At 38.3% G+C, this 15,601-nt stretch overlaps 1 protein-coding gene across 2 annotated transcripts in view; it reads right to left on the minus strand.

Annotated features, from left to right (window-relative positions):
- herc2 (HECT and RLD domain containing E3 ubiquitin protein ligase 2) overlaps positions 1-15,601 on the minus strand; it is a 68,519-nt gene that overhangs the window by 43,495 nt on the left and 9,423 nt on the right. For both annotated transcript variants that reach the window (XM_077198437.1, XM_077198438.1), the window contains exons 5-15: positions 11,591-11,813; positions 11,387-11,487; positions 5,912-6,053; positions 4,429-4,539; positions 4,039-4,210; positions 3,790-3,963; positions 3,305-3,493; positions 2,982-3,133; positions 2,063-2,220; positions 1,863-1,976; positions 1,525-1,776 (exon numbers count right to left, since the gene is read on the minus strand). In XM_077198437.1, the coding sequence (XP_077054552.1) occupies positions 1,525-1,776; positions 1,863-1,976; positions 2,063-2,220; positions 2,982-3,133; positions 3,305-3,493; positions 3,790-3,963; positions 4,039-4,210; positions 4,429-4,539; positions 5,912-6,053; positions 11,387-11,487; positions 11,591-11,813 (1,788 nt within the window). The remainder of the gene's footprint in view (positions 1-1,524; positions 1,777-1,862; positions 1,977-2,062; positions 2,221-2,981; positions 3,134-3,304; positions 3,494-3,789; positions 3,964-4,038; positions 4,211-4,428; positions 4,540-5,911; positions 6,054-11,386; positions 11,488-11,590; positions 11,814-15,601) is intronic.

The following is a 15,601-nucleotide window of genomic DNA, read 5'->3' on the forward strand; positions in this document are numbered from 1 at the left end:
ATGGAGCCAACTTGAATGCGATTTAGATTAGATTCAGATTATTCCCCTCTTGAAACAGTCAGCACTCACATTTTGAGTGCTTTTGTGTGTTTTGACCAAGATGCAGAGGCCCAAAGTCACGTTCACCCACGAGAGCATCTCGACATAACCGAATGGAAATACTGCTTTAAGTTAGGGCTGGGCGGTATATCGAGTTTGTACAATATATCGATTTTTTTTTTTCCCACGATATGGAATGAGGCAATACCGGTTATATCGATACGAGCACATCTGAAAAATAGTGGAGTACGCAGTGTGAGCTCCTGCAGTGAAAGAACAGTACAATTTGTCCTAAACATGACACAAGCTTATTAAGCGCTTCAAAATAACTGGTAATATAGTTAACAAGTTTAAAGCAGCTTGCCCTGTCAGATGCTCGGACAGATAGCCTACTGTTAGTGACTGAAAGATAAATACTGGCGCTGTTTAATGCGTTTGAGTGTTTAACTTACATTTAACCTCAGTGCTTAACTTACATTTCACAGGTATATTCTCCATCTGTAAATGTTCAAACAAATCAAACAAATATGTCCATTTCACTGTCAGGAGAGGATAAGCTTCTGCAAATGAATCTCCGCTAAAATTCAAGCTTCTGTGAATGAGCGCCGCCGCGCGCATGCGAGTCAAACAGACGAGCACAATAGAACAGTAGCGCAATAATTCTGACTAAAATACATTTTACTAAAATATTTGTTGTTGGAGACAATAAATGTGCCATTTGTGGAATTTTAAACCTACAAGTATATTTTTATGAAAGTGACCATTATAATGGGGTAATCAAATGCAGGCTAATATAATTAGTTCGTGCTTTTGTTTTTATTTTCATTTTTAGTTTAGCCTTTAGTCATTTTTAAAAACAAAAGCATTATTTTTGTTTTTAGTTTGTAATGTTACAATGGAATGTGATTTTAACCACCTTTTTGCACATAATATATTGCATAGCCTACATTACATTCCCTATATTTGTTTTCATATCCTTCAATATCAACATTGTTTGGATATCATTGAGCAGGATGTGAAATTTTTTTTTTTTTTAAATAAATACATTTTCTTTATCCAAATAGAAAAATGTAGAAAGTACCGAGATATATATCATATATCGCCATTTAACCAAAAAATTCCGAGATATGATTTTTTGGCCATATCGCCCAGCCCTACTTTAAGTCATCCACTATTTGCTATTAATGGCATAACCTTTATCATATTAATGTTTGACAGCATCAAATTTGTATAATTTATAATTCAGCAGTCGGGGTTGCATACACTCATGATGTGGAAGGAGAGAGTGAGCAAGAGGGAGATTTGAAGGAAGAGTTAGTTAAGTGAAAAGGTCAGAATATTATCACTGGAAAAAGAAGGGTTATGATCAGGCAAAAGCTTTAGGACCCCCTTTCCAGCACTGGAGAGACCAAAGAGGGTTTTTAAAAACCTGAAATGTATATTTTGTGAAAACAATGGTTGAAAACAAAGGAAAATGTTATGTACCTTGCAGACTGTCAAGCAGTTTGGGATAGCGGACATGTTCGTCAGTGCCATGGCCGAGTCTTTGATTGTCTCCTTTGCCCCAGGTGTACACCTGTCCATCTTTAGTAAGAGCTACAGAGAACTGGCTGCCGCAGCACACCTTCAAAATATCCAAGTCCTGCAGCTTCTCCACAAGTTTTGGTGTTTTACATCCATCGCTACCCCCACGGCCGAGTTTACCATAGTCCCCATCACCCCATGACCATACCTGACCTGTAGAGAGTAAGAGAAAGAAATATGATCACATCATCCACTCAGCTTAAAATCACTGCTGAAAGAGTTCTTTTCAGATGTCATACCATTCTCAGTCACAGCAAGGGTCTGAGCATCTCCACTTCCACAAGCCACATCAATTACCTTAAGCCCTTTTAAAGCGGTTACCAGCATGGGAGTGGTCTGGTCCTCACTGGAGCCTTTAGAAACAAGGTAGACAACATTTCACTTTGTCCTGAGGTACGATTCTAGTGGATCTTAGCTGGATTTATACTGTAGATATTACCATGGCCCAGCCTGCCGTAGTTTCCCCGGCCCCATGTATACAGCTCTCCATCTGCGGTGACCGCTGCACTGTACGTGCTGCCACATGCAATGTGCATGACTTGCTTCCCCGTCGGCCTCCCTGTGAATACTGCAATCATGGTGGGTTCCTCTAAATACCTGTAGAAAAGCAAGAAATATACAACAAATCACACAACATAAATTGTGTGTAAAAAAGAATGAAAAAAAATGCTTTTTATATTACATATTTGTAATTTACTTTCTGGATGCCTTAATATTGATTGGTCAAATCACAACACTGAAAGGTCAAATATTTTCATAATTAATGCTAAACTGTATTTCACGCTGTCCATTGCAACATACCTGTACTTTCATATAAATTTTTCCCCCTTGAACATGACATGCTTTTTCAAGCTGCAATATCGTTTCAAAGTTTGAGGTATTTCTTTTAAATAAATTAATATTTTGTATTTAGCAAATATTAATTCAATTGATCAAAATTCAGAGTAAAGACATGTATAATGTTATAAAAGATTTTTATTCCAAATAAATGATAATGAAAAATGACCACATGTATAATGTTACAAAAGATTTTTATTCCAAATAAATGATAATGAAAAATGACCACATGTATAATGTTACAAAAGATTTTTATTCCAAATAAATGATAATGAAAAATGAGCACCAAAAGTATATTATAATGATTTCAGAAGCCTCAAAAATTAGCTTTGCCATCACAGGAATAAATTACCATTTAAAAAAAAAATCTAAATATTTTGTTATTTAAAATTTTACTGCATTTTGTCAGTAAAAGACAGAAGAAAATATACCGTTCCTAAATTTTTTAACGTGCGTGTGTGTGTATATATATATCTCCGAGAGAAATTATTGAAAGTTTGATGAAGATGATATGCTCTTACGTGGTGTCTCCATGTCCCAGTCTGCCTCCATCTCCACAACCCCAGGAGAACACCTCCCCATTAACTGAAAGAGCCAAGTAGTGCTGCCCATCAGGATGAGCTGCAAGCTTCATTATTTTCCTAGATGACAATGCGTGGACTAGCATAGGACCCTGATGGGAAATCACAGGTTTATTGGTTTAGTGTGCAAATTAAAAGTAGTAAAATAAAGACAAATCTGTCTCAGCAACAGTTATACGCACAGTCACATTAATCTGTGAAGTATGGGGGGGGGGGGGGGGGGGGACAAAAACAAGATATTCAGATAACAAAATGTGACTCACTAGAGTGGTGCTTTTGTAATTTTGTGTGTAGACAGCACCAGTGATGGTCAGAATGGAGAAACCCTTCTCCGAGCAGACAATCTGTGTGACGCCCAGGTTCGACAATGCTTTGCACTGAATTGGTCCATTCACATTAGCATAAGGCTTCCATCCAAGCAGACCCCAACCGATCACCTCCTGCAGTGTACCCTGGAAGTGGAATGACAAAGAGATTGAGATCTATTAAGAATGGTTTTGTTTTTCTCAGAGGGATTATAGCGCAGTATACTGACATCACAGGGACATAATCCCATTTAAATGCGAGTTCCTTGGAGCTTTCTGGAGAATCATTGTGCTCTGGAGTCAAAAAGTTGCTTCAGCACAAACAACAAAAAGGGGGACTCTAAGCAGCCAGGTAGTAGATGACAAGGCTAAGCGACTGTTACTTCCTGTATGACACTGCAAATAAAATGTCAGAACATGACTGAGTTTGTTGCATGCAGTACCTTATTAGAAGTGGGTGAGCTGCACTGCGGGGGGCTGCACGGGGCTGCCAGGCGGTCCAAGTGTGCCATGACGACTACAGCTGTCTGCCGCAGATCAATGGCCAGGTCATTATCTTGAGGCAGTGTAAGGTAGCGGAGAAAGCTCTCGTTTGGGCTCAGAGGGGCCGAAAGGATCTGATAACAAAAGCAGTGAGATAAAACCTGGAAGAACAGCACAGTCCTGAATATTATTCAGTGATTCAATCTCACCTCGATCTCCTCTTCGGGAACAGGCTCCTCCTTCGTGCTGTGGATGTTCTGGAAGCGCAGCAGGAGGGGCAGTAAAGGGGCGCTCGTGCCCTGGGTCGAGCGCTCATTATCCATCTCTCTGGTTCCACTGTCCCAGAGCCTCAGCAGCAGCAGAACCGCAGACAGCAGCTGACTACGGTACAAACACACGCAAAAGCAGGTTAGAGAGAATATTTATGAACAAGACCCTTCAGTCCTTCCAAAAGTCTCGAAAAACAAAAGTCAAATGCAAGGTACAAAATTAACTCTTGCCAAGGGCCAACTGATAGTAAAAATTGTCTTTCAGTTAAAGATTTATGAGAATTTTAACACATTTTGGACCTTGGTCAAATGTAACAGTACTCTGAATACCTGAGAGTTCCTCGCTGCACTGCGAGCTCCAGCAGGATGGCCAGGGCCAAGTGCTGATCCTGCAGGGGAATGTTACTGGCTGCTTTTCCACTGGCACTTCCATGGATGTCACTGAAAAATAAAAGTAAAATAAGCTTAAACTGCAATGAGCATTAGGAATGTGTGAATTTATGATCACTTTATGTTAAAGTCCCTATATTTAAACCATTTTCCCTGTTAAAATTTCTTAATGCCTTAAAATCAAGTTTTTTTATGTTGTTTATATGTCTGTGTGGTGTTTTTAATATGAATTTGCAAATGGTTTGTCTTAAAGCAACACCATTGCTGAGCATTTTCTGTTTAAAGCTGCAGTGAAAAAAAATCGCCAGTGTTCCTTACACCACAAACTATCTTGTAACCAATCATGTCAACGCTTGGGCGGGCTTTAGCATATCATTAACTGCTGCGAAGCAGGGAGTCTCAAGAGAAACCAGTTTATCCCAGTATATTTTTCTGTTGATATGAAAAATCTGGTACATTTAGCAATATAGCAGGACATGTGAATTTTGTTTGGGATGTATATTTCAATGCTATGATGAACTATATGCCTTTCTCCACTCACGTTGTTAGTTGTTTAAAGCGTTTCTAATAGAGATACACCGATATGAAAATTTTGGTCAATACCGATAATTCTTAATATTTGAATGCCGATAACTTACAGCCGATAACATATAGTGCTGAATTAAACCAATATTTCCTCTTGCCATTGTGTAGCGTTTACTACAGGGTGGATCGGGTAGTCTGAGCTGGTGTGATTGAGTGGAGACGGGGCTAATTTTCATATTCGTGGATCAGAATATACTAAATAAACAAGGGTATAGAGATACATTCAAGCCATTTTAAGGCATGAATAAATTATTTTCACAGGAAAAAAAAACATTTCAATAAGTCATTTTGGTGATTAAAGAGGAGTTTTAAGAGATAAAATTGACTAACAAAGGGGGTCTAAAAATCTATATATTAACTACCGTTCAAAAATTTGGAGTCAGTAAGATTTTTTTTTTTAAAAAGAACTCAATACTTTTATTCAGTAAGGTTGCATTAAATTGATCAAAACGACAGTGAAATCTCGGCTTCCACAAACATATTAAGTGGTTTTTAATATTGATGATAATCAAGTTCCATATTGAAATGATTTCACAAGGATCATGTGTCAGTTAAGACTAGTAATGGCTGATGATAGTTCAGATTTCCATCACATGACTAAATTACATTTTTAAATATATTAAAATGTAAAACTGTTTTTTTAAATGGTAATAATATTTCACGATGTTTTAATGCATTTTCGATCAAATAAACGGACTTGGTGGACTTTTAAAAACATTTTTAAAATCTTACCAACCTTAAACTTTTGAAAGGTAGTGTAAGCTTTCTAGACAAAAACTTACTACATAGTAAATACCACTACTTCTCCATTTGGGAATAGTGAAGATGACAAGTAAACCTGAGGAATTTGGTAGCCCTCTCGACGACCTCCAGCCAGACGGACGACACCGTGCCCTCATCAAACAGAGTGGCTTCTGGGAGAGCCCGAAGAGCATCCAGAGACTCCTGCAGTAACTCACTGCACAGGTCTGCATCATCGCCTGAGATGGCACAAACACACCAGTTAATGAGTGAAAATACAAGACTTTTTATATAGTATACATTTTAATGCTTTAACGGCTGTCATTGTCATGCTGTGCTTAAGTTACAAGATAATTCAGACAGTCTACACTGTCAAACTCAGAGAAGTTGCATCTTCAAATTCTAGACTAATTCTATTTGAAGCTTAATGGACAAACACAAAGATAGGATTATCCATTACAAATGAATAGCAAAATATGACATTAGTGCAAAACTGCTGCTTTAATTATATACTGTAACAACAGAGTTAAAACAAGTTTCAACACCATAAAACTAACATTATAAAACAATTTATACAAATCAATATGATCAACTCTTATGCACTCACTACTTTATTCTTAAATTAAGCTCATAGGAGGAAGCTGGTAGTCAATGAGGTGCGAAAGCAGGAGGAGAGGATGAGATGTATAAAGGCCATTTCCCAGGCCAAGCAGGGAGAGTGGATGAGATGGGATAGTGTGGAAAAACGCAAAATGGGCTGGCAAGACCTTTGGTCAATGGAAGAGAGTAGGATCAGTTTCCTTATCAGGTCAACATATGATGTTCTCCCATCACCGCAGAACCTAAACCTCTGGGTAGGAGAGGATCCCTCTTGTCCTTTGTGTTCATCACCTGCCACATTAAGGCACATTTTGACAGGATGTAAGGTGGCTCTTAGCCAGGGTCGGTTTACTTGGCGCCATGACCAAGTATTGCGATGTTTGGCTTTAGCATTGGAAGGCAAGCGTAGTATGACCAATAAGTTGCCGCCTGTTCTAGCAAAACATTACACGCAGAAGACAATATTCCTCCACCCAGGCGAGCAACCACCAAGAAAAGGTGCTAACACCAATTCTCGCCCAGGACAACTGGAAGCTGCTAGGGACTGGAAAATGCTGGCTGATCTTGATCAACGGCTTATTTTTCCACCTGAGATTGTCACCACTAACCTACGACCAGATATTGTTTTGTGCTCTGGATCAGCACGCATTGTTCTACTGATAGAGTTAACAGTGCCATGGGAGGATGCGGTAGATGAGGCATATGAGAGGAAGAAACTGCGGTATGCTCATCTGGCCACTGAAGCAGAACAGCGAGGATGGAGAGCCCAGGTTTATCCAGTGGAAGTGGGTTGTTGAGGTTTTGTGGGACACTCTACAACCCGGTTCCTCAGAGACATCGGATTCAGTGGCCAAGAGTTGCGTCGCACAGTAAAGAACTTATCTGAAGCAGTAGAAAGGAGCAGCAACTGGCTGTGGTTGAGACGGAATGATTCTAGCTGGCTGTGTACAGGCCACCATGCTACGGTTACTTGAAAATTTGAAGAGTCGGTTGGTTTATTTGTATAGGTTGTATAGTATTTACAGTCATTACGTTCCTGTGTATATTGCGTGAATGACAGGTGGTTGGGCAGATATTGTGTTTTGCGGTAGGTGGTATGCCATACAGAACTGTTGCCAGTGAAACTGCATATTAACGCACCAGTTGGGCTCGACAGCCTTAGTCAAACGGGTTGGCGCGTATGGTTGGGTTGCGTTGAGATTGCGAGATTGTGGTTAGGTCTCAGCAGCAACTGTTGGTTTATTTGTATAGGTTGTATAGTATTTACAGTCATTACGTTCCTGTGTATATTGCGTGAATGACGGGTGGTTGGGCAGATATTGTGTTTTGCGGTAGGTGGTATGCCATACGGAACCGTTGCCACTGAAACTGCATATTAACCCACCAGTGGGGCTCGACAGCCTTAGACAAACGGGTTGGCGCGTATGGTTGGGTTGCGGAGAGATTGTGAGATTGTGGTAAGGTCTCAGCAGCAAGAGGGAAGTAGAGGTCAGTAAGCTGGGCTGAGTTGAGTGGGGGACGGAGGGGGGTGACTCTGGGACGCCAGAGTCACTGTCGAGCCCTCTTGAGGTGTCGTGGGCTAGTCGACGAAACACTGAGGACGGAAGGTGCCCACTTAAAGACCCTAGCGATGTCCCCTACTCAGCTCAATTTAGACGGTTGTCATGGGGGGACAGCACTGTGGTTGCAGCAGTTGTGTGTGCTGACGCGTGTTAACACTAGACAGAAGGAGATTTACATCACCATATGGAAAGAAGTGTAAATGGATGTAGAAGCATAGGTTACTGTAAAGCTATGTCTTAGTTGGTGCTTATCTTGGCGAAAGCCGAGTACAAATCAGCATGAAGTTTTAACATCTACTCTCGTGTAATGGAAATCTGGATGTGGAGAGTAAATGGTAAAGCAGGCCTTCTATAAACCATGATCCTATCCAGCTCTATGTACAATCTGAAAATGTTCTCTTATGATCTCTCTTTTTCACCAAAGACCAAAAACCTGAACACTGTAAACTTTAACACAGGATAAACATTCACCCTTCCTCTCATACGTCTGCCTCCTCCGTTTCCCATCCTTATTTTTTCTCTCATATTCTCACAACTATAGCAGTTCTCATTTGTTCAATGGAATGTTCATTTGGCTCAGGTTTCTGGGTGGCTTTATTTCCCGGGCCAGAGAAGCTGTATCCACCCAGTCCCTGTGGACACGGTGCAGCACTGCTCTAAAAGGATCATTAATATATCTCCTACCAGACTGTAAACGTCTGCCCAGACTCAGGGTTTCAGCTACAAGCAGAAAATACATTTCTGCTCATGTTTGCCCTCAAGTCTGGGTTAAGCTGCAAAGTCAACCTTTTGTAGCACCACTACCTATCTGAAGTGGAGATTAATACCCGGCCCAACAGAAAAACAATTTCATGTGCTTCACATTAAGCTCGTAAATTTCTACAAGTTGAGCAATCATTTGGCCCAACAACTGTTGTAAATGTAGGCCACATAAAAAATTTACAAGAACTCATTAAAAGTCACTAATGTGTTACACTAGATTGATAAATTAGTCAGTAATATCATGGGATGCCTTCATATGCTTTATGCTCAGTAATGCTTGTCAATATTTCCAAAAACCTGGTTTTGAAGAAATGGTTTCTGGTTTGTGGACACAATATTCTGTCTTTGCATGTCATTTCTCATGCAGATCGGTATAACACCGGAATACTACAAGGGGATCATGGAGTGAAATACAGTGTCAAAGCTTCTGCAACCTACACATTAAATGGAAAGATTTCTGAACAGGTGATCCGTATATATACACACAACTTCATAAGAGCCACTGGATATATATGAACAACTGGAGATTCAGATAAAAGGAGAAAGAAGTAAAGTAGCAGCAAATTCTCTGATTACGTTAAACCACTCATTAAAAACAGATGCCTTGAACATTTTGTCAACAGAAATGTTGTTATAATCAAAGCCTGTTTCGAGCAATGGATGCTGGGTAATCTGCAAGCAGTGCTGGGTAGATTACTTACAAATTGTAGTCGGTTACTGATTCCAAATTACATGACAAAAAATGTAGTTAATAACAATCCATTACATTACACATTTAAGGTAATATAATCTGACTAGTTTTAAATTACTTTTAGATCATTTTTGACCCAACTCGTTTATCACTTTGATTTGAATAGAATAATCTTGTACCATATTGATATAAAAATCCAAAGTGAAAAAAGAAAGAATGGAATATATTTTCCATCAACAACATGAAGTGCATTAAAAATTATATTACGTCAGGGTTTCCCAGACTGGGGCTCATAGTGGAACTGCAGAGTGATTGTGAGTTCATGAAAATATATTATTTAAATCATAAACATTAAAAATGAAATAAATAATATCAAAATAAAACACTTCCTAAAAAAAGATGAAATATTTTGTTTACCTGCATGCGACAATTAACAAAATTCACTTTTACATGGCGTTTGAACATAAATGTGTGTTGGCAGTGTGTACACAGCCACCCTGTAAAGGGAGTAGTCCTAGCCTACTATGGATACCTGGATACTTCCCCACCCACTCCTCTTGGTACCTGCAGAGACGTTTTTGCCTTTTAGCGGCATGTGTTGGGGTTCTGTTACACCAGCCATTTCACCGAAACTAATGAATGAAAATTAGCTTATCAAGGTATATCTAAATTCATGCCTATGGTATCTTAGTAGAACTTTAAAAAAAAAACACAAAAAGATGCTGCAGCCAATGAGCAGCCGGCGGGGGCTGGCTGCAGGACGAACTCAACCTCCACGGACAGTTTTTAATGTTTTATCAGACAATAACTACTTAAGATTTTGCTTTAGTATAATTTTCAGGACAATTAGAGTCGGATTCGGGACAACAGCTTAGATTTCGGGACGTCTGGTCATCCTAGTCTCTGGAGATAGGCCTAACGTTACTGAGTTTATGGCTAAGACTTCTTATTTGGTGTTTATTCAGCTCTTACGGTGATTTTCTGGAGTAAAACTAACGCTTCATCTTTTGTGTGATGTACAATAAACTTCATTGAACTCATCAGTATATTTTGGCCATTATTTGGCGAGGGTCGCTGAGGCAGGCTTGTATTAATAGTGGATAAAAACAGATGACAAATACGTTATAACCGTAATTAAACTAAACCATACCTGGTCTACCTCCATACAGCATATATTCTCTGGCTCTGTGGGCATTATTGTCCGACTCCGTGTCAAAATGAACACCGCTACTGAGAGTTTCTGTTTTGATATTATAATTCTGTGAGATAGATTGTCCTGACAGAGTGCTAGCTCGTGAGGCTCCGCCCTCTGGGTCGGCAGCATCTGCTCATTTGCATTTAAAGGGATAAAACAGCATGTTTTTCTTAGCCCATAAAAAAGTGACAATTTAAACATACTGTAAAAAATTATCTGTTAGGTATTTTGAGCTAAAACTTTAACTACAGACTCTGAGGACATCAGAGACTTATTTTACATCTTGTGAAAAGGGGCATAATAGGTGCATTTTAAAAATATCAGGGGTTACTTCAAGTAAATATATTATTAAGTCAAAGGTTCAGCTGGCAAAAAAGCTGAGGAAAACCTGCATTGCATGTAAATATGAAGTGACATGAATAATTCCTGGATTTTTTATAATTAATCTGTTTTTCAGGACCTAATTAGATATGCATTGTTGTACTATATATTAGCTGTAGGGTTTTTGAAAAAAAAAATTTCTAAGATGAAAAAAGTATTAGGGAGAATAAATGTACAATGAATAATTTACTGCCATTGTCAGAATTGTAATGTAATCATGAAATCAATCAAAAAAGTAACTGTATTCAGAAAATGAGTATTTTAAAACGTAACAATCCAAATGATCAGTATTTATTTTTGGATTACATGCAATCAGTTACAACCCAGCACTGTCTGCAAGTAACCCTGATGGCCAGCCAAACCATGCTGGAAATAGCTTACCTGATCTCCAGGCTCGGCGGAGAAAAGCAAAGGCAAAGGAAAGCGCTGCTCTTGATCCCACCCTGGCCAAACCCTCTACTCCTTTACTGACTGGCCGAGTGCTAAGGAAACAGACAAAACATTTCAGACCATTATTTTCATTGCTTCTAACCTGAGAAGTTTAAAAGGTAATCCAACTTCAAATCAAAGCTCTTTTTCTCAAACCTTTTATTATCGATGGCAGAGAGCGGAGGGCTGGGGGGACTCTTCCAGCGCACTTTGTACTTTTCCTCCATCATGCTGTGGGTGAGTGAGATGAGGTAGCGCTCCAGGATCACCAGTCTCTGGCTCAGACGCAGGGAGGAAAGTGTGCTCTTAGCTGTCTGCGAAGACAGCTTCTGTTGGTCATCTACCAGCGCCATCAGACAGTCCTTTAGTTCTCCAGGTTCTGTACAAATAACGGAATACATTCATAAATAAATAAATAAATAAAGCAAACACTTTATTACATAACATGCCCCTAAAATTCAAGATATGATTTTGCCTCAGATATGATTTATTATCATATGATATATAGTTAAGTAATATCAAACAAGCAACAACTGCAACATTTCATGAGTGCTGTGTTTGTCCTAAATAGCATGAGATGTGCATGTGATATTGATTTTATACAACAGTTCAAAAAAATAAGTTAATATAGTGTTATATTTTAGGCAACAATATTGTCTGTTTTTGCTCAATTTTGCCAACAAAAATATTACTTATAAAGCCAGCCAGTATAACTGTTGTGCGTCTCCGAGCAACACACAGTGGTGTTTCATTACTGAATGATTCCAGGTTTTCAACAAATCGGGTGAATGAATGAAAAAATGACTTGCCCATTAAGACATTAACCGGCACCTATTGGCAGTTTTAGTTTCTTTCTTAGAGTATCATTTCATAAAAATAAAACAATAATTTCATATTATTTAAAAAAAACAATGAATACATTTAAACATGGCTGTTGTAGACTAGACTTTCTGAAGCTACTTTTTCCTCATTTCTATTTTTTTCATGTCTTTATCAACTTTTCTTTAGAAACAACAAAATAACATCCATTCAAACAGTAAGTCAGGGAAGGGGAAACAACAGACATGTTATCAATAATTTAACAATATGAAAGAATATAGTCATTCCTTTATATAATCCAATATGTTGGAAGAAAAGCATTGCCATGCATCAATGGTACTAGATTTAGCCTTTTAAAAATTGTGCTGTTGTACAATCACAAGTCAATATTTTATGGAGGCTATGGATCCAATAAGTTTTTGCACACATGTGCGCAGCAAACAACATTCTCTTTTGCAATGAACTTATACAGAAGTCAGAATCATCATTGAGAAGACATAAACCTGGATTAGACATGAAATCAATTTATAGTAAGGAGGACAAAACCAAGTTTACATTAGTCCATAGGACAATCCCAAAACATGGAGAAAGGTACCTGATGATACAGTGTTACAGATATGGCAGTTATAGGTTGATTGGAATTTCATTTCCAATCTCTTGTAAGGAGTCATGTATGCCCTATGGATGACTTTGAAATGGATAAGATGATGAGCCCAGTTTTTAGAAGTTAAGATTAGACCACACCCTCTCCCAGTCGACAGATAAATTAAAATGGATAATTCACGATTCCAGAGAGATTTAATAGAAAGAGGCTTTGCAATGTGATCATTAAGTCAACTAATTAAAGGTATTGTAGGTAGAAATCCCCAAAAATACTTTTTTCCAATTTTTTTCAAACTGTCTTTATATATCAATGCATAATTAAAATGTAAGTACTCTGGAAAATAAATTATAAAAATCGAGTGTCTGTAGTTCTCTCAGGACTGTAATAAACACAGCTCATTATTCCATTCGGGACGAAAGAAATGATTGGCTGGGGCGACTGTCACTCTCCCTCGCTACCATGGATACCACCTCTGCTGATACAGGAGGAGCCCAAATGCGCGCACCCGTTTGAAAAGGAACGGAAGCTAGTAATAACAAACAATTATGGCAGAGAAAGAACAGTCACAATTCTCAGTAACGTTACCTGCATATAGAGGCAGCGAAGTCAAACGAGTTAAAAAAAGGAAGACAGTATTTGAAAAGGCTATGAACAAAAAGTCTTTGGATAAATAAAGAAATCATAAGAGAGTCGGCGTGGCTTTCCAGCGTCGGCTACTACTGAGTGATCTCAAGGGGCTGAAAAGTGACTCCATGATGGCTTTATTTCTGCTGGACAGGTAATCTTGCTGTTTTCATTTTGATGGCATTTATTTTTTCATGAAGCATGTATCACTAGCACACCTAACTACCTAATATTAGCTACCTAACGTTACGTAGCATAACTAACGGTACCTGCTTAGCTATGACAGTGTAACTTTGGTGTCGACTAGTATAACGTTACTGTTAGTGAGCCAGGGTTGAGACGATAAATAAGCAATAGGCCTATCTGCAGTCGAAAGCTGTTTTATTTAATTTCGCCGAATCTAACTTTAGGTTAAAAAGTTTAGGGGATCTATTTTTATACCTAGCTTTACACTCTGCCTAAACTGTGTTCCTATTTTCACCGTGAACTCTACCTGCTCCGTTTTTTCACGTTTGGTTTGTTGTTATATGCTCTACATATGTTTACATATGTCTTTATGTTGTATCTGTATGTGCTATACAATATATGTTGTGTGTGTGTGTGTGTTATATTATCTTGGGTCTGCAATGCAGTTGTGAGAAGGTGTTTGAGTGTATGTAATTCAGTTTATCTGTAAACAATCTTATGTTATGAATCTTACAAATTCACCTTCATCACAGTGTAACTGATAGTAACGGCAAACGTGTATCAATGAAGCTATTTATAGCTTTGCCTTATATTGAGTTTGATTCCGTTACGAGCTAGCAAAATATTTTAAACTTTACAAGTATCGTTATGCAAGCTGGATAGTGAGTACTAACAGCCATGTTAATTGTTTATATTCATACTGATAAAGTTAGTTATTTTATTACTTGTGATTCTGACATGATGTCACTACATCTGGTAAAGCTGGTAAACACGTCCGACTCTTCCAGCTGAGCGAACGGCCGGGATCGCGCGTTCATTTGTTTTGGGGGCGTGGCTTTGGAAGGAGCCGAGTAGGGAGGGAGTGGGAGTTAATGGAATAATGAGCTGTGTTTATTGTAGTCCTAAGAGGACTACAGACACTCGATTTGTATAATTTCTTTTCCAGAGTACTTACATTTTAATTATGCATTGATACATAAAGACAGTTTAAACAAATTTTGACAAAAAGTATTTTTGTGGATTTCTACCTACAATACCTTTAAGTCAACAACTTAACTATATATTAAAGAAACAGATTATATTGTAATATTACCATTTAAGACTGATGCCTCAGGTGAGTGGTAAAGTGTCTTGATTCATGTCTATTTGATACTTTTCTAATTTAAAACAATAATGAGTATGATTTTTACTTTGGGGGTTATTTCTCAGCCAAAACGGATATGCGATTAATTAATCGGCAACATCATGTAATTAATTTTTTTTTAAAAATCGCTGTCAAGCGATTTTCAAAAAATTTTATGTAAATCGCTTGACAGCCCAATTTTACTACATATATTTTGGTCTACTATTTAAAATATTTGAAATATTACAAAACATTATATAGTATCAAAACTGTATTTAGAGACCTGCTCACGAGGGCTTTTAACTTTTGCTACTTAAATCCCTGACTACACAAAGGTTATAAATAGTCTCTGTGTGATGAACGCCATAAGACATTAGCATTTTATTGCAGTTTTGTATATCATAATAGTTAACTGTTACTACGGTGAGTTAAAAATAAGTGCTAAGAAATATCTTTTGCTTTATGTGATTTACAACTTTAAGTAGAAAAGAACAAAAATGCAAGTATATATAGAACTGGACGTAGTAATAATGATGTTGTATAACAATGGTTGATGCAACATGAGGCCTTGAAGTGCATTCCAATCTAAAGCCTTCATTATGCTTGTCTGAAACTGTCCGCCCGGCTCCAGTGGACGGTTGTTACTGATGTGCATGCATTCATCTCTTCACAGCCTCTGGATAAAAGCCTCATACATGCAGACAGGGTGAATCAAAATAGCCGATCTTAAATCCACTTAAGCTTTATGTAAGCCAAGCTGCCTAACCCTCACAGGCCCTGAAGTAGCGCAGTCTATACAGCACCAAAAAGA

The sequence above is a fragment of the Siphateles boraxobius genome, unplaced genomic scaffold, assembly GCF_051911475.1.
Source record: "Siphateles boraxobius isolate OS27281-9 unplaced genomic scaffold, OSU_SipBor_1 41, whole genome shotgun sequence".
Taxonomy (NCBI): domain Eukaryota; kingdom Metazoa; phylum Chordata; class Actinopteri; order Cypriniformes; family Leuciscidae; genus Siphateles; species Siphateles boraxobius.